At 42.0% G+C, this 25970-nt stretch overlaps 1 protein-coding gene across 5 annotated transcripts in view; it reads left to right on the top strand.

Moving 5' to 3' along the window:
- Positions 1 to 25970, top strand: part of EXOC4 (exocyst complex component 4) — a 412836-nt gene that overhangs the window by 112838 nt on the left and 274028 nt on the right. For 4 of the 5 annotated variants that reach the window (XM_080393436.1, XM_080393437.1, XM_080393439.1 and 1 more), the window contains exons 8-9: positions 702 to 847; positions 5499 to 5587. In XM_080393436.1, coding sequence (XP_080249562.1) covers positions 702 to 847; positions 5499 to 5587 — 235 coding nt within the window. Of the gene's footprint in view, positions 1 to 701; positions 848 to 5498; positions 5588 to 8790; positions 24280 to 25970 lie in introns of those variants that run through there. The other variant, XM_080393438.1, reaches the window with a different exon arrangement.

Below are 25970 nucleotides of genomic sequence, written 5' to 3'. Positions count from 1 at the left end.
GTCTCACAAAGGGCCCCCCCAACCACTTACTGAGTATGTCGGGCTAGAGGAGAATCAATCCTGAACTATGTTGGCAGAACTGGCAGCTGTGGGAATTCATATTTTCTATGGTAAAACAAGTGTGTTTGGTTTGGGAGGTATTAAAGGGCAATTTTTGCAGCTTTACCAGGATTTTTTCTCAGCATATGTGACATGCAGCACATGTACCCAAATAGATGCATGGATGTTTTTTATTTCTGCATATAACTATGTAGGAAATATAAAGGCATACATACACATATATAAAATATGCTTTTGTAACTGAACAGATCAATATTGCTAACCTTGAGAGCTGTGGTATATAATCAGTCAGTAAAGGCCAGCCAGCAACCCACCCACATCTCCTTGTTGCTGCTGCTGCTGGAATCAGTTTTGGGAGGAGTGGGGACTTCTTACAAGTTACCTTTGGTACCATCTAGGTTTTGTAGCAGATTGAATTGGACAAGTAACGTAAAACAAGCTTTTAAAAAATTGGAGACAGTGACATGTAAGTCCCTAGGATCACATTTCTGAAAATAAAGCCAGGTTTCTGTTAATTAGAATTTTTGAGATTTTTATTAGTTTTGCAGTCTTACAGAGTATCTAGTAATCCTAGACTTTCAAGTTTTCAGTATAATGCTGTTTTATTTCAAATGCTGAGATCCTTTTCCTTCTGTTGGTAGATGCTGCTGACAGAGTATCTGGATATGAAGAACACTCGCACTGCTTCGGAGCCATCCACCCAGCTTAGCTACGCCAGCTCTGGGAGAGAATTCGCAGCATTCTTCGCAAAGAAGAAACCACAAAGACCTAAAAACCCTTTGTTCAAGTAAGTGCTGGGACAACGTTAAAGCTTTGCCTAAGCTCTCTTTGGTCCCTCAAGTACTGCACAACACTGGCTGCTAGTCATAGTTTCACAGTGTGAGAGGAGTGTAAGTTTTAAAGTGGAGGTGCAATGCCCAAAGCTGAAACCTTGGTAAGATCTCTGTTATGGATTCATTGCTGGTTTTTAGTGTAGCTCTTTCCATGGCTCATCCTGGGTTTGGGATCCTATTATACAAGCTGCTGCAAAGCATGCAGTGATATGTTATGCCTGGCTTTGTCAGTGGTGAATTCAGGACTTGTTAACGAGAGCAATAAAGGGAACTGGACAAAGAGAATTACAATAACCATGTAATTACTAGATAGACTAAGCGGTTAATTCTATCACTAACTCCTTTAATTTGGAGTTTAGAGTGGAAAGAATTAAGCGGTTGGGAAGAGAGTGTAAGAGAGAGGATGAAAGGCTAGGTGGCCAAAGGAAAGATTTGGGGGAACAAATTTCATGTGCAAGAGTAACAAGTGGGGAAGAGTTGTTGGTGAGCAGTACTGTTAGGAGAGGAGAGGCCGTCTTGTTACTACACCTAGATTCAGGGGAGCTGTGCTGAATTTTCATCTCGTACACTTAACTATGTGTGCTGGTCATTCTCTTTGGCCTCTTGAGGAGTTTGGGGAATACCAAAATGTGCTGTTTTGGCAGTGGGTGCTCCAGGTTCAAAGATCACAGCTTTCTTGGCTCTGCCAGCATAACTCCATGGGTGGCTGCAGTCTTAACTCGATACTACCAAGATAATCTTTTTACTGATGGGTTTCTTTTATTATTTTTGGAATGAGATTTTTCAAAAACAGTTGCTGACGGTATGAGCAAGTTCCACAGCAGCTTTGTGGAAAAAGCAGAGAGTGGAGCAGTGGTGGGGAGTGCCAGCAGCTTGGAGCAGTAACCTTTTAACCATGCTCAGCTGCAGCAGGAGCAGTGTATCTGGCAGGTTCTTGGCACCCCTCTGGACTATAAGCTGCTGCAGGGCTTGGGATGTCTTTCACTACCCATCTAAGCAGTGCTTAGCCTTCTGTGCCTTTGTTTTCTGGAGTCAACAGAGTGCAAGGTTAAAAAAATTCTGGTGGTGTATTTGCTGGAGGAGGAGCGACTGGAAGTGAGCTGGTATTTTCACCCTTTATTTGCTGGAGATGGGGATCCATGAAGTCTGGGTGTTTTTTTGAATAAAGAACCCCTCATCTGTGATTGGAAGTAGGTTGTTATATGGTAGGGAAATAATGCCAGGGACTTCTGTAGAGGGAAAGCCTGAGAGTAATTGGCTGTTTTGGGCAAGTGGGAGGGGAGCTTTGTGTTCTGCATCCTGTTTACAGATTGTTCGTTGTTTTCTGGGCTTTTTTTTTCCAGCTAAAACTTATTTCTTGATTATCCAGAACTCACTGTGGTTTTCCCCATAGGCATATATATATCTGGTGGCTGTATTCTAGTAGTACCTAAGGCCCCAGTTAGAACTCTTCTGCACTGCTTTCTCTCCCTCGCACAGGATGAGTTCTCTATGTAATCTTCTGTTATTAGAAGGCTAACTGTTACCTGGAGGATTTCAGAGGTGCCTCCTGTCCCTGTCAACCCATGGTTATTCCCCCACGACCCTTTCTTTTAATTAACACTTTCATGGCTGTTTGGCTATTTGGGTTGAACATTACACACTCTGAATTTACTCTGGCTTGCAGATGTATATTGAAGCAAAATAGGGCTGCTCATCTTTTCATACTGTCTGTTCTTGGGTGTACTTGGACCAGTTCACTTTGAGGAATAAGGATGCTGTGTTTCACCTACAGCAATTTAAGGCTGTATATTAGTTTGTCAGCAGAGAGTGAAGGTGGGTATAATTGTTTAAATTGAAGGTGCATAACCTCATAGGAGCGGCATGTCTCTCACCACTCATGGTCTTGTCACCAAGTCATTGCCAGCACCGCAGTGACAGCAGTACTTACTGGGATCTCTTATTTGGTTATCTGTCTTCTGTCAGCTGTCACTGTATCCGTGGAAATCTCCATTGAAATGGAATTTCTCAGTCCACTGAGGGATGTACATGTTTGATGGAGTGTTATTCTTGTCTCCTCTCCCATCTTCAGTGCTTTTCATGCCAGGCTGCAAGGCGCTTTTTCTTGCCTTTCCATTAGCTCTGTCCAAATCAGAAGAGCCTTCCACTTGTCATCAGAATATCTGCATTTAAGTCCTCACTTCAGAAGTCTCTTAGGGCAGGGCTCCACCTCGCTTTTTACTCACAAATGGATGCAGGTGTTTGTGCCGTGTCCTGCGATAGCTTGCTGTAGTCTTGTTTTATAAATACTAAGTACTTCTGCTAGTTGTGTGTTCTAGCAATAATGGGAAAAATCTCTGCAACTGTGTCCCGCTCTCTGGTAATCGGTAGCTAGCATTTGGAAAAGACTTTGAGTCATTGTTTCCCTGTGTAATAATAATAAAAAAAAAAGTCATGATGTATTTAGTTTTTTAATGTTGGCTTCAAAAAGAAAACTTCAGACAAGGGGTACTTTGGGAATTTATATAGTTCGTGCAATCATGAACCAATCTGTCTTCTCTTCCGAAAGGTAGCCAAGTGCACATTCAGGTTGCCATCTCCCTACAGGTCAGGTTTGCAAGATGGAAATTGGGCATGGTGGGAAAGGAGTGAATTCTACAAGCAGACGTTGAACACCCAATCCATCAGTCTCAGGCTTGGCTGTAATTATGTATAATTCTATGTACTACAAAAATATTTTGAAAGCTTTGCTATGGAAGGATCAGCATGGGGAAAGAAGTTACAAGAGCAGAGGACCAAAGCGTGAGTCGGAACATGGGATAAGAGCAGATGAAGGAGATAGCAGAGGAGGGGAAACAGGGGAGAGAAACTGGATGTCTGTGGGAAAGAAGTGAACGTGATGAGATCCTGCAGCAAAAGCCAGTGCAGGCCTCTGAGGAATAGTCTCAGTCTCTGTCTCAAGGAGGAGACTGAAGTTTATTGCTGTAGTTTGCCTTGACCTGAAGCTTCTGATTCTGATGCCTGGCGAAGGCCATGGTGATAATGTTATGCTTAATATCTCACTAGGGGTAAAAGAGAGCACATCATAAATATGGAGCCAAGAATTTACTGTTTGTTTAATTAAAGTCTTAAGTGTTTGTTCTATTTTGATAAATTGTTATTCGTTCAGTTGCAATAATACTAACACTCAGTCCAAATTAAAGCAGAAAAGCCTCATTAATAGTAATAACCTTAACACTGTTGCACAAGAACGCATGCAAATGCGTGCCCTTTTTCTCTGGTGTGATGCTCATCTCTCCAGTGTCCCTCAGGGCAGCACTAGGGCTGATCCAGTCTTCCTTAGCAGAAGGGGTAGGGAGGGGCCAAGGGCTGTTAACAGCAAGTCATCAACATTGTGAGATCTTCACCTCCAGAAGTTTGATGTTCGTGAAAGATGACTTCCCTCCCTCTAAGCCTTATGTCTATAGCTATGTGAAGATGCTTTGTTCCCACCGCCTGCTCCCTTCTCCCCGGCGCCCAGCACCAGGGCAGAGCTGCCCAGCGCCCAGCCCGGGCACACCAAGGGCTGCTGTTTGCTGGGCAGCGCCTGCCCGGGGCGGCAGCCCTTGGCCGTGCCGGGTGTCCCCAGCGCGGAGCTCAGGCAGGTGGGCACCAGCCCCTTGGCCGCGGGACATGTGTGATCCCAGGGACACCCAGCTCAGGGCACGGCCAGCCCAGAGATGTCTGAGACCTTGCAGCATCAGCTTGGTGCCCAGTCTGTGGCCTTTCACTGTCAGTGGCAAAAATCATGTTTATGGGGCTACAGTAGTTGGAAAAATATTTGTGTCTGCCTCTCAGATTGGTCCTTCTGGAGTATTAGAGCCATATGATAAATACTAAATAACGTATTGCTCCCTAGTTTCCAGGAGAAATTTAGGTTTTTATTTTTAATTTTTATGTATAGGTCAGTTAGCAATTTAGATGGTGTTAGCTTATGGCTTTGGTTTGGATTTTACCAGTTTTAGGGGCCATTCCTACTTAAATGCCTAGGTGCTCCCAGCTAATAGAGCATCTCTGTGCTTTGTGGGCAGGTTGGTGTTATGGGTGGCTCTAGACGAATGAAGGCAGTGTGTTGCTTAACATTGACAACACGCAGCTGTGGCCTTGCTTCAAAGGCAGGGGGTTGATTGACATGGATGATGTGCAGCTGTAGCTTGTTCCTGCTAAGTGGTTAAATAGCCCTGAGGTGTATGGGAAGGTGCTGGATGAAGGAGGAGCCTAGAAAAGGAAGAACCCAGACTTAGCAGAGACAAGGAGCAGGGTGGTCTGGCCTCGGGAGGATGGAAAAATAGCATGGGTAGTAGAAGCTGGCCAAGGGTAAAGCCTTTTTGCAGCTTGCTAGTTTTGCTTGTTCTGTGACAGATGGCGGCTGGTAGAGCTGTGTTCATTGAGGGTGGCAGAATGTGGTGCATCAGTGATGGAGTTTTACAGGAAAAATGTGCTTTTGGTCTGCTGTGATAATTTTGCTCCAGCATGCAGAGAAGTAGTCCTTTTTGTTTAGGGCTGACTGGTGCTTACAGGAAGGGTGCTTCTTCAGATGGCTAACGGACTAGATTTATTTATTTATTTGTTTATTTTTAATTACAGGTTTGAGTCCTCCTCCCATGCTATTAGCATGAGTGCCTATTTGCGTGAGCAGAGAAGAGAACTGTACAGCAGAAGTGGAGAACTTCAAGGTGGGAAAACAGATACTGTGCTAGTTCGGATAATTCTTTTTTGCAGGAGCTTGAATATTCTGTCCATGCTATGTCAGGGTATTAATACCTTTCTGCTTTGCCATGCAGGCTGTCTAAATATCTCCAGTTTCTGAGCTCTGCTTATTTATTATTACTACATTGTGAAGCAGCAGGGTTTCTCTTCATTCCCTCTGCATTTTCAGCTAGAGGTCAAGAGACTTGTAAAACAATGGGTGAAATGCAAACAGTTTCACCATGAGTGCTGCTTTTGGATTCATGGAGCTAATGCCTGCTTCCTTATCTGCAGTTTATTCCCTTACATCGTGTGCTGAATTTGATACTTACTCTGGATTGCTTTGGGAGCCGAGCTCAAGCATCCCATATTTGAAGTTGCAGATTTCTGTTGTATTGACTAAAGTGGCCAATTCTTTGTCTTTTGTACAACATTTGAAGATGAAGAACCGTAGAGTGTTTGAAAACTGTGAATTTGAAGAGCTGGACTACTCTTGCTGTTTTATATTGCCTGTGGCAAGTGCTGTCTATACACAGAGAAGTGTTCTCTCCTCTGAGTATGACATCATCCCATGGTTTTCTCATGAATGATGTAATTTATGAAAACATTGGTTTTGGGAGCAAAATCAAGGGAAGATCTTAAGGCTATAACGGCAATGTATAGCAAGACTGAAATTGTTTTGTATCATCTATTCTAGTTTGTTACTGAGGAATCATAACAATAAAATAATATATACTCTTCAAGTATTACAGTGATGGACAAGGGTAGAATTTCCCCTTGAAATATTACCTATGACAATTTTCAGCTGGCTTTTAATTGAGGATGTTTTATAATTCACAAGACAATTTTTGGGTGACTTTTTGTTCCCTTCCTCCTCTTATAACCCAGTTGTCCTCAGCAACAAGTTAAACCCACAAGAACATGAAAGGAAGCCATGAGAGACATAGAGATTTTTGTGGACAGATTGCTTCACTTAGTTGGCTCAACAAAGATGATCTTATTACTGGTGATTTAAAGATATAGTGATTCACTCTGTGGTGAATATTCAGATACTGCTGGATGGACTGTGAAGGAAGGATCTGAAATGCAGCTACTGAAGTTGACAGTTGTCTACACTATGATCTGACAGCAAATAGGAATAAAACAAAAGTGGAGATACCTGTCTTTTAAATCATGGTATTGCCATTAATACTCACTTGAAAGGTGTTCAGCTTACAGCTCTTTACCTTCTGAGACTCAGGTTCTCTCCACCAAAATCTGTCACGTGCTCTTGTGCCTAGGATTAACTGGAAGAAGTTACCCAGTTCAGTGGATGCTGCAAATTGTTATTGCATCATGATTTTCTTGTACCAGTGGGCAGTAGGATTTAAGTAGCTGCTTCTCCACAGTTAACAGCTCTGTTACAGACTGCCTGGGACAAATGTGGGTTTGATGCCAAGAATTTTGAAGCTGTTGAGAGCACTAAGTTTGGATCAGTGATGGGGCCATCAGGGAACCTGCAACGCTTGCCTCACAAATTTCAGGTCTCTTTGGATTGAGTCCTGTTGCCTTCTGTTCCTGGTTGCCTCCAACACCCTGACCTGACTCACTCCACATCTCTATCCTTTTCCAGGTACCTTGTGGCTGAGAGAAGGGTTTTTTTGTGGTTACCATTGGTGTTAGACTGAACTGAGGATTTGGTTTTAAATAGCTTCTTTTCTGGGTTCAGAACCCTTTACTGGTGGGCACAGCCAGATTTCATGAAAGAGTGACTCCTTGTTGATACAGGACAAATCTTGCAGCAACATTTGTCATGAGTGGGAGATTGTGAATGTTTTCAAGAAAGGGGGATGCAAAAGAGCTATGCAGACTTCCAGCCACTGAGCTAGCACAGGGTTAGAAAGAACAAAGCCTGCAAGCTGACAAAGAAGTAAAGGACAAAATATAGGAATTAGTGTGGATAGGACAAGATTATATTGCCCTTCCTGGATGAATTGGAAGAGCTTGAACGTGATGCAATGGGTGACAAAAAGTCAATGTAGGGAGTCAATAGGGACAATAGATGAGATGACTTTGCTGAGAAATCTTTGCAGTTTAACCATCAAGAAAAGTTTCCCTTTGAATTTTATGTTAAAAATGTACTATCCTCTCTTTCTATTATAAGCTACTGTTCCCTTTTAGGTAGCTCGTTAATCTTCCCAAATCCCAGGCCACAGCAAGATCTGCATTTTTTTTAATACCTCTTTTAAAGAGGAATACAATTTAATTGTTCAATCAGGTTCCTGGAAAGCAAGCATGTGACACTCTCTTCTGTGAATGCCACAGTTTCTCTTCCTGACAGCCTTATCCACAGGGATGACTTTTCAGTGGCAGCAGGGGGAGGGTGGCTTCTTAGGAAATCTTTTTCCTGAAAAGATCTTCAAAGAAACATATGCATTAAAAAAAAAAAAAACCACACCAAAAAACCCTGAACTTATAAAAGTTTGGCTCATGCCAACTTTTTGAAATAAGAATTTAATTTAAATAGCCTTAAAATGTGTGGAGATCAGAGTGACGCTTTGTCATTAACCTCTTTCATTTGGACTGAAATAGTGCGGTGCATAAGGCACATATTATCCCTCAGTGGGAGAAAGGGACCTGATACAGGCATGGAACTCTTGTCTTATTCTGCTGAAATCAAGAGGAGGAGGACTTTGACCATGTATTTTTTCCCTTGGAAGATGAATGCACAAGTTTTTTGACAGCTCTCTTTAAAAAGAGGAGGGGGCAGGGGGAAGGAAGTACATAACTGAAATGCCTCTTTCTAGACTAATACATGTGGTTCCCCAGGTTGTTGGAGATAGTGTCAGAAGTGGTTTCTTCTGTACACAACGAGTAATGTCCATCATTAAGCTTCTTGTATCCTACCGTCCCCTCCCGCCCCCCTTCCCCCGAGGAGCCCATCTTGGCTATGTGTTGGCTGAGGAATTTACATTTTCTTTGTTGGACCTCTCCTACCATTTGTCAAATATGATGTTTTTTGTAATAGACTATGATAAATAATGCAGGTATATTTTAAAAATGAGTAAGCTTATTCCATGAGCAGCTGAATGACTGAAGCCTTGGTCATCTCAGATGTGCCACCTTTTCTCCCTCAACACCTTTCCTTCGCTAGCTGCACTTCTCACTGTGTCTCTAAAGCTCCTTCATCCCCCTCACATTTTTCTTCCAGGCACCCACCAGTGCCTGCCTATGTCCCTGAACTACTGTCCCCCAAACCAAGCAAAAAGCAGCATGTACCATGACTGGATCAAGCAAGCAGCCTCGTGCCCTGGAAGCAAATGTGCAGGTTGCTTCCTGGCTGGTAAGTCCAACAGCATGGAAAGCTAACACATCCTCACTGCAGCATTCCCTTCCATGGAGGCACGCTTTTATCATGCTTTCGTCTATGTGGCTGTGTGCTTTTACAATACCTCTAAGAATTTACTGCTTTTAAGATCAATGCCTCTGCCACATTTGGCAGAAATCGGCTCACCAGCGCAGTTGTTTTCAGGATGGGATGGCCAGCTGGACAGACACAGAAGATCAGCACTTTCATTGGAAACTAGGCTAAAATGCTGCTTTATTTCACCACAGAGGTGGATGGTTGCTTGTCGCTGACTGGTGGAATGAATCCTGTGTGTGCACCTTATTTCATTCCACTGCTGCCTTCAATTACCAACGATTTCTTGGGAGTAAAAGAAGAATGTAGTTTCTTGCCATTGAGGGAGGTCAAGGACTGCAGGAGAGGACAGTAGACAGTAGGAGGATGTCACTGGGGCTGCACAGTAGGGCAGGAGACAGTCTGCAGGGGCCTAGAGGCTGTTTTTGTTAAATTGAATGTAACTGCTGTCTACAAAACATGTTTTCAAGCAAAAATAAAGACCACAATTCTGGGTAGTATCTGTGCATGTCTGGATTTCTGATGGTGTATTATGGTAATGTTTTTTAAAAGCACTAATCCAAGTTTTAATTTCATTATATTGAGCATGGTACACACATGATTTGTGCATTGTATATACCTGCAAGGATTAGCTTTCATATGATGTAGCAGCCTTCACCGCCACAGTTGCCTTGCACAAGTGTCTTGAAGTCTGTCTTCCATGGGTCTACACATCTCCATTTTTTGTGGCTGGGAGAGGGGCAGTGGCAGGAGCTGGATTCTGGAGGTGCCAGTCAATTTTTATTTTTTTTTTAAATATATAAAAAAATAAGCACAAGCCGCCAGCAGAAGTGAAAGGAGACATAACTGAAAATGGAAAGCTCAGTGAATGATAATCTTTGTTTCAGAAGGTGCTGTATCTTAGCTAGTGATCTTCCTTACTTGTGGATAGCCTTGCGTGCATGGGATTCGGAAGACCCGGGGTAGGTGAGCTCTGAGGGCATGAGATGTCTCGCCAGCAGCCGTGCACCAAGCTGCTCACTGCTGGCTGATAATTTCTGGCATGGTTATGGGCTCCTTCTAGATATGCTGGGTATTGTTTCAGAGTCCTGTGGCCGTAGGGAATTCGTGTGGCTGTATATTGTGCTCATGGTGACTGTGGCCTCAGTTTAGTTTATCAGTAGAAATGGGAAAAGATGTTTCTTCATGCTGTGAAAATCTAAAGAGCCTCGAGGGTGCTGATCGGCATGGAAAATAGCATCCAGCTTCTCTGTTATCTGTGCGCGTGCAGGCCCTAGCAGTTCATGTGAAGGTCAGCTTTGCTGGTGGTGTACATCTGGGCCGTTTTAAGAATGAAATGTTAAGTGCTCCCGAGCAGCTGTTGTTCCCATGGATGTTAATGGACTCCACAGCTGCTCAGCACCTCTTAAAATTTGGGCTTATTTATTTGCTGGGGAAGCTCAGTGCACTTCAGCATTAATTAAACTTCTCAGTGTCTTTGCAGAGTAAGATTTTAGTTGGATTATAGCTGTGCAAGCTGTGGTATGCCATGCGTCATCCTGGGAAGGACGATGAGAGCAGAATTAAGAGTCAGAATCACCTTTCATTTTTTTGTTAAGTAGCACTGGTTTGACTCTGAGTATATCATGGTATTAATATATATTCATGTAAATGGTGGCTTGGGCACACTTGACGCAGCCATGCATTGAGTGAAGCGGCTCTGCAGCCCCAGGGTTGCTGCCATGCCCAGCCATGTGTGTGCTGCCCTGGGAGCTCAGGAGGATGCTGTTGTGCAGTGCATCTTGAGGAATCACTGCCTACGTGGTTTTGTGGTGGACTTGGCAGTGCTCAGTTAACAGTGGGACTTGATTTTTAAGGTCTTTTCCAATCAAAATGATTCTATGATTCTGCAAGTGCTTTTTTGCTGTGTAAGAGGGTTGAAAATATTCTTGTATTATTGTGGCGGACAGCATGTTTCCCCTGGGCCAGCAGCGTGCCCTTGGGGCCAAGAAGGTCCCTGGGACCCTGCGGGGCATGAGGAGGAGCATGGCCAGCAGGGCGAGGGAGGGGATCCTCCCCCTCTGCTCTGCCTCCGTGAGGCCACGTATGGAGTGTTGGGTCCGGTGCTGGGATTCCCAGTTCGAGACAACAGGCACAAACTGCAACACAAGAAGTTCCATCTGAATATGAGGAATAACTTTACTGTGAGGGTGACAGAACATGGGAACAGGCTGCCTGGAGAGGCTGTGGGGTCTCTTGCTCTGAGGACATAAAAAACCAGCCTGGATGCGACTGTGCAGCCTGCTAGAGGTGAACCTGCTTTAGCAGTGGGTTGGATTAGGTGATCTCCAGAGGTCCCTTTCAACCCCAGCCATTCTGTGATTGTGCCTGTGACTTTTTTCATTTGTTTTTGGGTGTTGTTTTTTTTTTTGGTTTGGTTTTTTTTATGTGAGAATTTGTCCCCTCTATAATCCTACTACTTGAGCATTGTGCAGACACGTTTCTGCTCTTACTGCCACTGGAAGGTAGGGCAGTGCTTGTACAAGAAAAGCAGAAAAAAGTTAAGTGACTTAACAGAGTAAGTCTTAATAGAACAAAGAATGAAATGAATGCCCCTAAGCCGTATTCCCCCAGCTACTGGGCATGTTTTGCGTGATGAACTGAAATGGCAAAAATTCATTATTTCTTTCTGAAGTTTATGCAGTTTCTGTCCAGAACATCCCTGTGTTGTACTGCAACACGCTGTGATGCAGTACTCTTTTTTTTCTAATTTTTAAAAATTTTGGGTAATTCCCCTTGCTTCAGTTTTCTTAAGTTTCTTTAGTTTGTCAGAGGTGTTTTTAAATGCCCCAAACTCTTGCATGGTTACTTTTCTGTTGGTGGTAATAGTAGAGTATTATATGAACTTAGATTTTCATTTTGGAGTTTCAAAATTAATGCAAGAGTGTCTTGTGGATTCAGATTATGCAACACTCCCATGTCTCACAGTTGGCTGGTAGTTCAGCTATGCATGTTATATGTAAGATTTCTTTTTTGCCAGGTACCATATGCAATGTTATTTTTCTCATTTGAATGTCTCTTAATATTGGTCGTGTCTTTGTCTCCTGGGTTGCAGTGGATCTTGCTAGAAGTTTGGACCTTGACTGAGCGGTTTCAGGCATAACTGTTGACGCTCAGAAATACCCACTTTCTGCAAGTTTAAATGATCAAGCATGGTCCCAGTGAATCGGTAGGAGGGCTACAAAATTAAAGGCGGTGTATCACATCCAACTCTGGCAAAGAATGGTGAGTCAGAGCTGTTGCAATGAGACAGTAGGTACTGGATCCTTTTTTTAACCTTATTTCTCAGAAGTAGAAACTCTACGGATTTTTTTTTTTCTTGTTTGTCAGGTGATAGATGGGAAGCCCTGAACATCCCTATGATACAAATTTAAGTATGGGGAGTGGATTTGAGTTACTTGACACTATGCTGTTCATACATGTTCTCAGTCCAAGCCTGAAAATTTCTTACCATAAGGTTTTAAGTAATTAAGGAAATCAAAGAGAAACTCTGCTAATTAAGAAATCGATGCCAAGAAATAGCAGCGGAGGCAAATGGTATCTGATATGACAAGGACACAATGTAAGGCCAGGTCTGGGGAAAAAGCAGTTATTTGTAGGTGCCTTGTTCCATTTGGATTCACCAAAGGGCTGCTGGAGGGAGCCAGCTGTGTCTGCCAGTGACAAAAATGAATCTTGACATTTTGGATAATGAAAATTCAGTTCAGCACCTTTTAGAAATGTGTATGATAATATGTTGTCAGTCAGAGGCAATGAGGAGGGGGAGAAGCAATATAATTCTTCTCTGGTTAAAGGAGACGACGTGACAAGCGGATGGTCCCAGTTAAAAATATCAGTTAGAAAAGGATGGGGAATAACCAGCTGAAGAATCAGGAAGCTGGTTATGCTAAGGAGCGGGAAAAGATTTGATGTTATGTATCTCCTGTCATGCAGCTGCTTTTGTCTCCCCGTGATGTGCAGGATCACAGTTTGCTTTGAGCTTGGAGGGGGAGGAGAGGGGAGAGAATCGCTTTTTTGTGGTTTGACGGTATTAATGCAATCATCTAGTTCAGACCTTGTAAGCCCACTTATTATTTCCTCTGCGTGTGTTTTTTCTGGTTTAGCGGATTAGCTGCACTGTCTCTTCAAAGGCTATCCAATCAAGAAGGGGTTATTAAAACCGGGGCGCTTTATGACTGAGAATTAATTAGAGCAGCATTTTCATGCAAAACATCCAATTTTTTGATTAGCAATGGAGCAGGGCCACAATTAACACTCTAGGAAGCTTAAATTTCCAGCGTTTTGAGTCTCAGGAAATGAGATTATCAAACTAGGGTCAGCCACTTGACAGCAAAAGGGGGATTATGTGTAAGAAAATAATTTGTTTCTTGATTTTTGCCTATGAGATTGTTATTAAAGCTATGGAAAATTCAGAGGGAGGCAAAAAAAAGGAGGGAGATGGCTAAAAATGAAAGCAGGAGAGACCCTTTGCTTTGTTAGTGCCCTCCTTGCTGTGCAAAGAGCTTTCCTTGTCCTGGCGTTAGTGAGAACACGTTTTGCATTTGATTTACAGCAGCAGGTTTTCATTGCTTTCATAGGGTTAGTTTGCCTTTCCCGGTCGATGTATTTTGAGAATCCTGCAGTGGCTGGTTTTTTTTGAATGTTCAAAATATTTGTATCCAGGGGAACGAGGCAGTGTAATCATTTTAATAGACATATCACTTTGTCTCCGTTCCTTTAAGTGAGTATGTGGTGTGTTTTTTAAACAATGTTTTTTGATCCATTGCTGGTGTCTGAGGACATATATTACTGCTTATTAAAGGCTGACCTTGGCCAGCTGTCAGGGTCTGTGAAAAAGCAGCAGGGCATCTCTGTCACTTCTAGAGAACACTTAAGGGTTGGGGGAGGTTTACATCTCCCACTTAATTCTTCTCACTTCTCAGGGAGATGTAAGGTGTTGAAAGTCAGGCTTGGGCTGCGAAGTCTCTTCTTTAACTTGGGTCAAAGACTCTGAGCAGGCTCAGGTAGTACAAGTTAGTTTTGATAGCAGGTCGATATTTACTGACTACTGTGAGTTCAGAGAGTGCCAGTTAGATCTCCACAAGACAACGGGAAATCATCTGTCTGCTTTTTAAAATGACCATACAGTAGTTCTTATTACTATTTATTTTTGAGCAAAATTGTTCATGAAAACAAGTATTGTGAAGATAATTGTCAGCAGCCATGTTAGCCACATTCTTGGTCCTGGGTCTTACCTGGTAGTGCCCACAGCTACTGCATCCTTTTTAGCAGCAGTGACGTTATTAAGGAAGCTCGCTTTTAGCTTGCACCTTTAATTTATCTTCACAGGTGGGACCTTATGCAAGCCTGGCAGCACAGCTCAGTTGTGCTTTGCTCCCTGATGTGGCCTTGGCAATGGACTCTAGCCTTCACCCATGACAATATTTTGGTGTTCAGTTTTGGGTCTCTGTCCAGGGCTTCTAAATAAGTCCTTGGACTTGACATGAAGCTCCTCTTGCTTTAGTCTTTGGCCCCATACCCTGTTCAAGTCACTTCAGAGCCTAAGGGCCTCTAGTAGTCTACTATGGAGATTGCCAGATGCCACTTGTTTTTTTTTTTTTTTTTATTTAGTAAGAAGACCAAAAATGCCAGGAATCAAGGTGTTTTATCATTAAAGGAGCTTCTCAAATGAAGACTGAAAATCAAAGATGCTGGAATAAGTTACGAGTTCTGTCATAAGCCTGGGTTATTCATCTTCATGACTCTCCCATTAGTGCTATGTGTTGCTCCCCTATTGATATGAGGAAGCATGTTGAAAAAGTGCTCTTTTTATAAAATACCCCCCCCCAAATGGGTGCTTCCGTCCTATTAATATTGCTGGGAGGTTGCTCTGACAAGGTCTGGTTTGTGTTGTGTTGTTACAGTTCTGGGCTGAGAGACTCAGGTTTTCTGGGACTTACTATGTCACAATGCCTTGTCTAGAATGCAGTCATTGATTTTCAAGGTACCTATTTACAGCTTCTTTTGGGCTCTGAGTTTTGGATTACTAAAGAATTTGAGGGCTTTGTGGTAAATTTACAAAGACAATGTGGAATTACTTTGTATTATGCAGATTAAAGCAGAATAGGTAGAAAATGTTTATGTCTGTAAACTATAATATCCTGTTTTGTATAATTTCCTGCAGGTTTTTTTTTCAGAACGACTAGGCTTTTGGAGGTACTGAGCCATCTCAGCTTGGTTCAGTGAGATGTTCAAGTCCTCATATCCATTAAAATCAGTCTGTATGTTTTCATATGCTTAATTTCTAATTGGGTATAACTTAAAGTGAACACTAGGTGAACTGAATTCAGGGGTGAATGAAAGGCAGCATCTCTGTAATCTGACTTACCTGAATTGGAAAGTGTCTTTCTCCTTTTTCCCTTGTGTCATACGGTGCAAAGCTTTCTGGGCTAGTCTGTGCCAGGCGGTGGGCTGTGCTATGTCAGTGTGTAAGGTGTGTCCCAGGCTGGAACAGTTAAATCACGCGTTGCTTTTCTGAAGGACAGTGGAAACATTTCATCAGTACAGGCACTAATAAAGTATGGTACCATTGAACAGGTACTCTGCTTACTGTGATCTGAAATAATACGATCTTCCTTTCTATATGAGAGCTTCACACTCCTGGAATTTGTGCTTTTGTGTAAAGTTCAGTAGTAAACCATTTATTTAAAAACATTCTGTCTTGCTGTTTAGGATCAAGATTCTCTCTGGCTGGTATAAGCAGGTCTGGTTTCTGACAATCTACTCTGCTTTGAGGAACACTCATTGCTGCACTAGTGGAAGTGGGCTGCAACAACCTGAAAGAGTGAAAAAGGCTCTGTGGGTTATTAAGTGGATGGTGCTGCTGTTGTTCCTTCTAAAAATCTTAATTATCTGAAGCCAAAATCCTGGTTTTGAGCTCTGGCTTCCCTTATGACATTACTTACTGCAAAGCCATTTCCTGAACTCATCTAAGGGATGATTTTAGGTTGCTCCTGTGTTGTGGGTTTTTTTGGTGGTTGGTTGTTTTTTTTTTTTTTTTTTGCTAGCAGGGCATTCCAGTGTGTCTTTGTTGCCCCAGGTTTAGATTCTTATGCTTATCTTCTGTTACTGTTAATAGTAATAACAGCCATTTGAATCGGGATTTGGCAATTGCTTGGTAACGCCATAGACTTAGGCTGTAAAATGAACAAAAATATCCAGTGGGAATGTGGATTAGCTGAATACAATTAACTGGGTCAGAATTCAACCTGGCAAAGGTTAGCCAGTTAATCCTGTTCTTTTAGGATCTTTAGCGACCAGGTTAGCCAAACCTGCAAAACGTATCCTTCAAGAGAATACATACTTTTTGAAAGAGATTTATACAATGTGTATACTTTCTAGAGTGATTGATTGCTATGATAGCATTGTTTATCTTTTTTTTTTTTTTTTTTTTTTTTTTTCCATCTGGCCTGTTAAATACTGTGGTTTTAAGATGCTCTTAGGTGGCCATGTTTTATGTTGAAGTCTTGCTGACATTTGGCTTTTTCAGCAAGTTCTTACTTTTCATATTGAAGTTTGTCCAGATACGCTTTTTTATGTGGGTCAAATTCTTATTTACTACTTCGTAATTTCTTCTTTGTTTTCATGAACTTAATTAGAAACTCAGTAAATACATTGTGGAAACAGTGTTTTCATTTCTCCTGTTTGATAGAGTAGCTAATTCTCATTTTAAAGGAAAAGTGAAACAGAATTGTCTGTGGAGACTGAACTGCCTTTTTGCCTCTTCTGCAAATTTTATACCCTTCAAGATGAGACACCCTGTAATATCAAACTGCTTTCTAGAGGTATGGCAAATTACAGCACATACCTTAAGGGTGAGTGTGGAGGCAATTGCCTTGTCTTGTACCTGTTCAGTGGGTAAAGAAGTGTTTAATCTCTGGCCCTGTCATTCTAATGCCTCTAATCTGTATTTGAAGTCCCTTAAAAATGCGAATCCGTTGTTTTTTAAGTAGCATAAAAAAATGCACCAGAGACAGCTGTATTAGCATTTGGACTTTCTCCTTTGGCTTTGATGGATGGATATATACAGGTTTTTTTACACTGAAGACTTGTTTTATCTTGGTAATGTTGAAATGAAACTTCACAGTGGCATAGTAGTGGGCAGCTTTAGAAAGCCCTGCTTTCAAGTAGGGCTGAAGCCATTTAGGTGAGCATGAATTAACATTTCCCTTGTCTTGTAAAGGTCACCCTTTAATTGAGATTCACAACATTCTGTCCAAAGCCTGGGTTTGAGGAGACCTCTCTTTACAAGGAAGGCACAAATTGGCAGCGTAATCTCATCAGAGGCTTAGGTTATATGGTAATAAATCATTCAATTCGAAGGAACGGAACTGCCACGGAGCATAAAACATGCCAGATGCTTGAAAGACTTTCGTGGCTTAGAGATTGAATAACAGTTGGAGGATCTGTAGATGTCTTGAGTTTTTCCTAATAAGGAAGAACTGTTGGGAGGAAAGTAATTCTTACTAATTAAAGGATTAAAATGTTACACATTTGATTTTGTTAGCCACTATTAATTTTGTTCAACATCGGAAGGTGTGATGTCTCTGTCATGTATATCTGTTTGTGTATGGTATTTCAGAAACTATTGAAAAAAAACCCAACAGCAACAGCTTTCATCTATCTATTATACCGTACCTTTTCTAGAGAGATAAATGTGTGTTGAGAAGGTGATTCTCTTCCGTAGAATGAAGATGTAACTTTAATCAATAAAGTGATGTGATTTAGAGTTCTGAAGGTACAAAGGCTAACAGTTTCTGAAGGGCTCTTCGGGCTAAGTGCATAAATTGCTGTGAAGTTTTTTCATAATATATCATGTATGGTATTAGAATATTTTATCATCGGAAGACAGAAATACAGATGTATTTTCAGATGAGAGTATCGTAGAATAAGGTTTTGCGTCCACTAATGATGTAACTAGATGGGTAGGGGAAAGGGTATTTTTATGGAGGCTGGAGGTAGAGAAAGGGAATGCCTGTGAGACTCACCAGAGCTTTGAAGCCTCCTGTCAGTGGGCCTTTAAATCTATAATCTCCTGGCTTTTTGTTGTTTTTGGAGCTTGAATGGAATTATCCATTCGGGAGTGTGTGGGCTGCATGTGTATGTCGCAGTGAATGGTTTGGGATAACAGGTTCACTGCTGCTTGTACATGTTACAGTGCAGAGACCTGGCACCTATAACTAGTGTTAAAATATCCCTTTTCGGCTGTTCATAGAGTTAAGACCTGGCCTCTTGTATCCTCCCTATTTCACTTCTTGTTGTTTGTTCTCTTTCTTTTCATAGCAGCTCACCAGAGCAAGGCCAGTATCACCTTTAGGGACCTGGCCACTTTGACAAATGCAAATGAATGTCATTCCTTTTGGACTGGAGTGGGGGAATTCTGCCGTGTCTTCCCTGTTGTGCCCATGTTTTTGTAAGTCACTAGAGAAATGAGGTGGTGGCATTTGTGGAGTACAAGACAGGAGCATCATTGTTCTAATTGTATTACAAGGTCCAGTTGTAGAAGGACATGGTGTGCATATTGGATATGTCTTTAATAGGAGCTTGTTTTGGTCGTTAGTCCAGTTTAACTGACTTGAAGAGTCTTGAACTGGGATGCATTAATGGCATAATGATTGAATGGGCAACGTAGTACTGAGAAAGCTACCTTACTCCAAGTATCTCTCTGGCTGGATAATAATAGTGTGATGCATGCAGGCTCCATGGGGTGATCCTCATGGTCAGCTGTGCTGGATCTGTCTTTGGGATGTGTCCTGGGCGAGGCCATTTTCTTGTATAAAGGTGAAGGGTGGACTGTGGGGTCTCAGATCTTGAAGGTTGTTTCTGAATCCTGTAAATTCAGTAGCAGCTTTGCCTGTCCTTTTTCTGGAGTGGTAGATACCAGAGTGATCAGATCTTGCAGACTGCTTCCGTAAGTGTCACCGAAATCGGGAATCAAACCTCGTCACACCAGTGCAATATTAAGAAGCAGGCGCTCCTTTATTGCAGTGCTGGGTGCTCGGTGGTGTCTCCACAAATCAAGTACACCTGTGTAGATTTTAGTGTTACATCTATATGCAGAATTACAAGGTTGTACACTCCCAGTTACAATGATTGGCTAGTAATTTGCATATAATTGTAATATTCTACTGTGTCATCCTTTTCTGTTACTACGCTTGCACGGGGGGGGTGTGTGTCTTCACCTGGGCAAGGATCTTCTTGACCTGTGGGTGTGATTTTTAGTATGATAATGAAGGTAGTTCACTTCAGGACACCTTAAAAGTAAGTTTTGTTGCCAAGTTGGACAGCTGGATATCGGCCTTGCCAAGCTGTCCGATAACTCATCCTATACACAATAGAACCTGGATGCTCTGGTTATGGTCTGGAGCGTAAGGACTAAGGGTATTATGATCTATAGCATGGCGACAGCGATTCATACGTCATTGGTTAATAAGTGCTAACATAATTCTATCATGAAGGTTAACTCCTATAGAATCAAAATTCTTATAACTAACTTACATAAACACAAAATATAGAAAGATTCAGTAAAATCTTAAGATAATCTGAAACATAAGGGTATGGGTTAGTTGAAGCAGGAGGAAGGATACTTTCGAAGGGTTCAAAGACCATTCTTTCCAAGTTAATTATCACCAAAAAATATGCTTTTAGGCAAAATGAGAGACACTTCTTTGTCTCAGTTCCCTGGATCATTTTGGAGTGTTAGGATGTTTTGGGAGTCCCAGGACTCCTCTCGATGTGACTTCTCTTCTGTGGGTACTTTCTTTCTCCAGTTCCTGCCCGGTCTCTTAAAATTGAGGCCCCTTTTTGCCTGTGACAACTGGTCCCTTTTCATCAGTGGGTTCACAGTTTCAGCAAATGCCTAATACGGTCACAGGATCCTTGTGTTTTACTTCCCCATTGGCAATCAGGATCAGATTAATTGGCTCATTTTGTGAGAGAAGTGTGCATGTAAAGCTTTCTTCCCCAGAATTCATCATTTGATTATATACCAAACAAAACAAAGACTGGTTACTTTTCATAGTTACTAATATGCCACATTTGTATCTAGTTTCATAAAGAAAAGAGGACAGGGAGGGTAACCAAGCTCTACATTCAGAGTGGCATTTGCAGTTCCTCACGTGCATGTGCCCACCAGGGTCTGAATTTAAATTCATGCTCTGTATGTAGATTTCCCAAATTTTTAAGCTTCCATTGCCAGTCTTTTGAGCCATGCAGTCACCAGAAAGGCGGAGAAGTTGTTGAAACAAGATTTTTTTCTATGTGTTTTCTCCATATAAAACTTCTGCAGCTGCTTGAAGGAGGTTATTCCAAGTTTGCTGGAGAAAGCCAAACTGATTCTTTTTCCTCTAAATATTGGGTACAGCAAATACTTGCTAAAGATCTCATTAGTGTTTTCGTATTTCATTGTAATTACTTAATAGTATAATAGCAAAGACTTGATGCTCTGTAGCTGGCTTCTTTTATATAATATTAAAAATACTCTAAGTGATTGGGGGCTTAGAATGCATCTGTGCTCCTCTTTGGGAATTTTAATTGCACTGATCATGTGGTTATGTTTGACTTAATTGTCATCAGTAGTTATTGGATGAGATCCCTTGCATAAGCACTGTATTCACTGTACCTCAATGGCATCTAGAAATTTGTGAACAAATGTAACAAATGGCACTTTCTTTGTCTGCTTAATGAATATGTAAGTGATTTCAAATGGCCTCTACCCTAGACTCTAACTATATATTTCTTTCATAACGGGAGATATGTTGATACTATGTGGAAAAGCTGTAATTCCAGTAATAATTGGTTTATAGTGCACTTGGTGCTTTTCCCTCAGCAAGGTAAGATGCCAGTTTGGCATGACCCCAGGTTAAGTGAGGAAGAAACACATTCCCGGTGTGTGGTTGTACAATAGCATGATGCTTGGAGTTGGTTGCCAGCCATGGGAGATACGTATTTGTGCCTTTTCAGGTACTGTGGAAATGTGATAATTTACCTATACTTGGCTAAAAGTTATTTGCACCATAAGTGGGCAAAGTCTAAAGTCTTTAAGATTTAAGGAGCCATGATGTTGAATAGTTTTTGCGGTGCACATACCCAGAAGGGTGTTACTACATTTTAAAGATAACTACTATGCAAAAAGCAATAAAAACTCACTTCATCTGGAAATGTCCCTATTTTTAAGGTTTTCAATATTTCAGTCCAGGAGAACCAGGCAGTTTCCTGGTGACCTTGCAGAATCCTAAAATAGAGACATATTATGGTAAAACTAGCATCTTTAAAATTCATGCTGTTAAACTATGGGGTAAATGGGAAATTTTACAGCTAGAAAAATGATTATACAGGACTGAGTTAGAAAAGACAATGCTCAGTCTAGTACTGTAAATGTCCTAGCCAAGAAATAAGCTGTGCCCTTGGGTCATTTGAGTACCCTCATTGGGTACATGGTCCTGTTAGCACAGTAAAACTGGACTTAGCATCTGCAGAAAGTGCATCTTCTGAAACATCTTCCAGAAGGTTTTAGGAGTGCTGTAATTGTGCTTATAATGAAGCATGTCTTGAGAAGCCCAATCAGGAGTCTTTGCATTGAATGTGAAATTGTGCCTGAAGCATGGTTTTGATGTCTCTGTTCTCAATATTAAAGTACCTAAAGCAGGCTTTTTGGAGGATCAGGGTTTATATGCAAAAGAAAAATTTCTTAATTGTGAGATTTATTGGTATTGATGGGAAGAGGGAGGAAAAATCCTCTGACACTTAAGTTAGTCTGCAATGTAAACCTATTGCATATTGTATAGGAAGCAACCTTCTGTCACTGGAATCACAGGCTGTATCATTCTGTGCATTGTTTCTATCTTAATTGTTTTTTTCTTATGAGCTAATTTGTAAGTGAAGCATTGTGATACGGAAGGCAAAAAATTAATTCAGCAACAGTGATTTCTTGAATTATTCCCCTCTCTGACTTAAACCAGACATTAGATATTTCTAAATGCAGCCTTCACCTGAGAACCTGGATACCGATGTATTTCTTGCAGCCTTTTGCTTTCTAATTTGTTCCCTGGAAGAGAAGCACTTAGGACTCTATTAGTGGTAATAGCTGCCACGTGTGTATATAAAGAGATGAGGACGTATGGCAAGATACATTTCCATGTAAATACCTGACAATTCTGGTGGTGTTAATACATGTCTGTTATCCCTAATTGATGACTTTGGTGCTGTGTTGGGTATCTCATGTATGGGGCGGAGAGGGGAAATCTCAAACAAAAGGCCTTCCCTTACTTTCATCAGCTCACTTGATAACTGAAGTCAAATATTTGTTTAGAGGTGTGATAAGGAGGTGCGCTGTGTCTGAATACCCAGTTGCATTGCTGTTACAAACACAGATGTCAGGCTGTAACTTCTAGTTTGGCATTATTACCTTAACCATACCAGATGGAGCACGTGCCTCTGCTGTTATATTGCGTCCGTAATTATATAGTGCCTTACTACTGGTATATTCTCTTGGAGCCTCTTTGGAATATAGAACAGTGTATTAAAGATAAAAGCCAGAGGTGTTTTTTACTGAAAATATTTATAGGTTTTTTTCCTTCTTGTTTTAGGAACTAATTTAATTTCTAAAAGTTCATATAATTGATTTGGGGCTTATCTTGGTGTATGCTACAGTTAAACACTCTAAATTATTTCCTATTAATAATCATGAGTTAGTTGACCCTTTTTTGGAGCCTTCTAGAAATAATGGCCAATTTACACAGTTCTGTGTCCAAACTGTTAAGCTTCAGACAAGGAGCTTTGTGTTGGTACTAATATATGGAGTTTGGGACTAGTAACCTGAGATACTGGGTGATGTGTAAATGGTTCTGTGCCATCTGTGCACCTTAGTTTCATACGGTATGCTGCAGTTAACCTTGTGTATAGCTAAAGGCTTTCTTTTTAAGGCCATTTTTGTGACTAGAGGGTCCAGTTTAGGAACTGGACAAAAAGTTGCCCACTGCAATTTGGCCTTTACCTATCTATCCCTTACGAGATTGTGAAGCAGATCTTCCTGGAGACTATGCTAAGGCATATGGGAAATAAGGTGATTTGTGACAGCTAACTTGGCTTCACAAAGGAGAAATTGTGCCTGACAGATTTGGTGGCCATCTACAACAGGTTTACAGCACCAGGGGATGAGAGAAGAGCAACTGTCATCATCTGTCTGGACTTGTGTAAAGATTTTTTTTTTTCCCACATGTCATCCTTGTCTCTAAACTTGGAGAGACCTGGATGTGGTAGATGGACCACTCAGTAGATAAGGAATTGGTCTGGGTGGTTGTGTTCAGAGTTGCAGTCAACAGCTGGATGTCCAAGGGGAGACCAGTGACAAGCAGTGCTCCTCAGGAGTCGGTCCTGGGACCAGCACTGTTTAACATCCTTGCCAGTTACATGGACAGTGGGATCAAGCACACCCTCAGCCAGTTTGCTGATGATGCCGAGCTGAGTGGTGCAGTCAACACAGAAGGGAAGGGATGCCGTCTAGAGGGACGTGCACAGGCTTGAGTGGTAGGTCCATTTGAACTTCATGAAATTGAACAAGGCCAAGTGCAAAGTCTTGCACTTGGTTTGGGACAACCCCCAGTATCAATACAGGTTGGGTGGAGAATGGATTGAGAGCAGCCCTGAGGAGAAGGACTTGGGGGTGCTGGTGGACGAGAAGCTCAGCGTGGCCCGGCAAGGTGCGCTCACAGCCCAGCAAGCCAACCGAGCCCTGGGCTGCACCAAGAGCAGCGTGGCCAGCAGGACCAGGGAGGGGATTCTGCCCCTCTGCTCCGCTCTGCTGAGACCCCCCTGCAGCGCTGCCTCTGCTCTGGGGTCCTCAGCACAAGGAGGGCACGGGCCTGTTGGAGCGAGTCCAGAGGAGCCCACGGGGATGATCGGGGGCTGGAGCACCTCTGCTAGGAAGACTGGCTGGGAGACTTGGGGTTGTTCAGCCTGGAGAAGAGAAGGCTCCGGGGAGACCTTAGAGCACTTGCCAGTACCTAAAGGGGCTGACAAGAAAGCTGGGGAGGGACTTCTTAGTAGGGCACATAGCAGTGGCTTTAAGCTAAAAAGGGGGAATGGGTTTGAACTGGAAGAGAGTAGGTTAAGATTACATATTAGGAGTAAATTCTTTACCACGAGGGTGGTGAGGCACTGGAACAGGTTGCCCAGAGCAGCTGTGGGTGCCCCATCCCTGGCAGGGCTCAAGGTCAGGTTGGACAGGGACTTGGAGCAACCTGGTCTAGTGGAAGGTGTCCCTGCCCCTGGCAGGGGGCTGGAACTAGATGGTCTTTAAGGTCCCTTCCAACCCAAACCATTCCATGATTCTTACCCTATTTCAGGCGCTACAAATACAAAAGAAAAAGAGCAGTATAATTTTACTTTTTCCTGTTGAGTGGGGATAGAGATCTGAAATACAGAGATACGTCTGCTGGAGGTAGGAAAAAAATTACAAGATCTCTTGTCTGGGAGCTAGAAGGGCAGATGCCCTATTCCCACTCAAAAGATGCTATAAAATGTTGATGGACGATTTCCATATCTCTGAATTGTGTCCTTCTATGCCACTGCATTTACTCCATTGAAAAACCAGAATCCTTACACAGAGAACTTGTTTTTGTGTTAAAAATATTATTTTAAGTGGTCTGAACAGACTCATTGCAGAATAGTTAGTTTCTGCTAATAGGTATAGTTGTGGCAGAGTTCGTGATTGACTGCTTGTGTAAACTTTTATATGCTGTCCTGGATAGTGTTAGGTCTGCGTATGTAACAAGGCATTGAAGTGATGGATTTTCTAATGTATAGAGACAGTCCTACCTGGTCAGCTCAAGGAGATTGAAGCAGCTGGGGAGCGTGGTAGGTATGGCCTTCAACATCTTTCCTAAGGTACCATTTCTGACACCTTTTCTTTTACTTTGTAACAGGGTGTATACACATTCTCCTCAGGCAGAAGTGATTAAAAAAAAGTTACTTTGAATATTATGTTCTCCTGATTTAATACTGTATCTTCTATTCTAGTTACTAGTCTTGGCACTGTTGGCACTCGTGGAAGTATTCTTCCTATACATCTAGTTTTCATGTTGCTGTTCTTTAGACCAAACTGTCATTAATATTTGCTACTTTGGTCCAGTTGCTACACCAGCTCTTCTAGTACAGAGTTATGTACTACTTACTTACCATCTAAGTCTATTTTTTCTCTTACGTATTTCCACTTAATGATGCTTTCCTTGGAAGTACCTCTAAGATACACGCTGTTCTCATAATGTGCACCCTTCTATAAATGTCTGCCTGATTTGGACCCTTTCTGATGTAGTAAGTTACCTGCATTAATAACAAAGCTTTATAATCTCATGGTTAGAAGAGTGCCAGAAACACTGCTTTTACATGGTCCTGAAAAGCCTAGGAAATGGCAAGAGGCCTGCTGTTTATTTTATCTTTCATGTGGAGTCTGCATTAATGGATGCATTTAAAAAGGAAAAAAAACAGCAAGATGTTGCTGTCGGGCTGCTGCATGAACTTGGTCAAGTCTCAGGCTTGCATGGAAGTGAAAACTGCATGTGGCCAGTTGGGAACACACCATCTTTAGTGATTTTGTACACATCTTCAGTTGTTGTGCTGTCATGAGAAGGGCTGTGTTGTACTGTGCTCACATAGCTGTAGCACTGAGATATGCTTTAATATATGTAAGGCTTTTAATCAATCAGTCTCAGCACTTGCTTGCTCACAGTACCCAAGCATTGCATTTCAGGATTTGAAGTAGCTGCTCATGATGGCCATGGGTAAGCTTATACTGAAACAATTAGTAACTTCAGTGGACTTCGTCTAGCTATTGAGTAATCAACTTTCAGTGTCCCGGCTAGGTTTTCTGCCAGAGGACCAAGTGAAAGAAGTAC

The sequence above is a fragment of the Falco punctatus genome, assembly GCF_963210335.1.
Source record: "Falco punctatus genome assembly, chromosome: 6".
NCBI classification, from domain to species: Eukaryota; Metazoa; Chordata; class Aves; order Falconiformes; family Falconidae; genus Falco; species Falco punctatus.
This window is presented reverse-complemented; position numbering and strand designations above follow the sequence as displayed.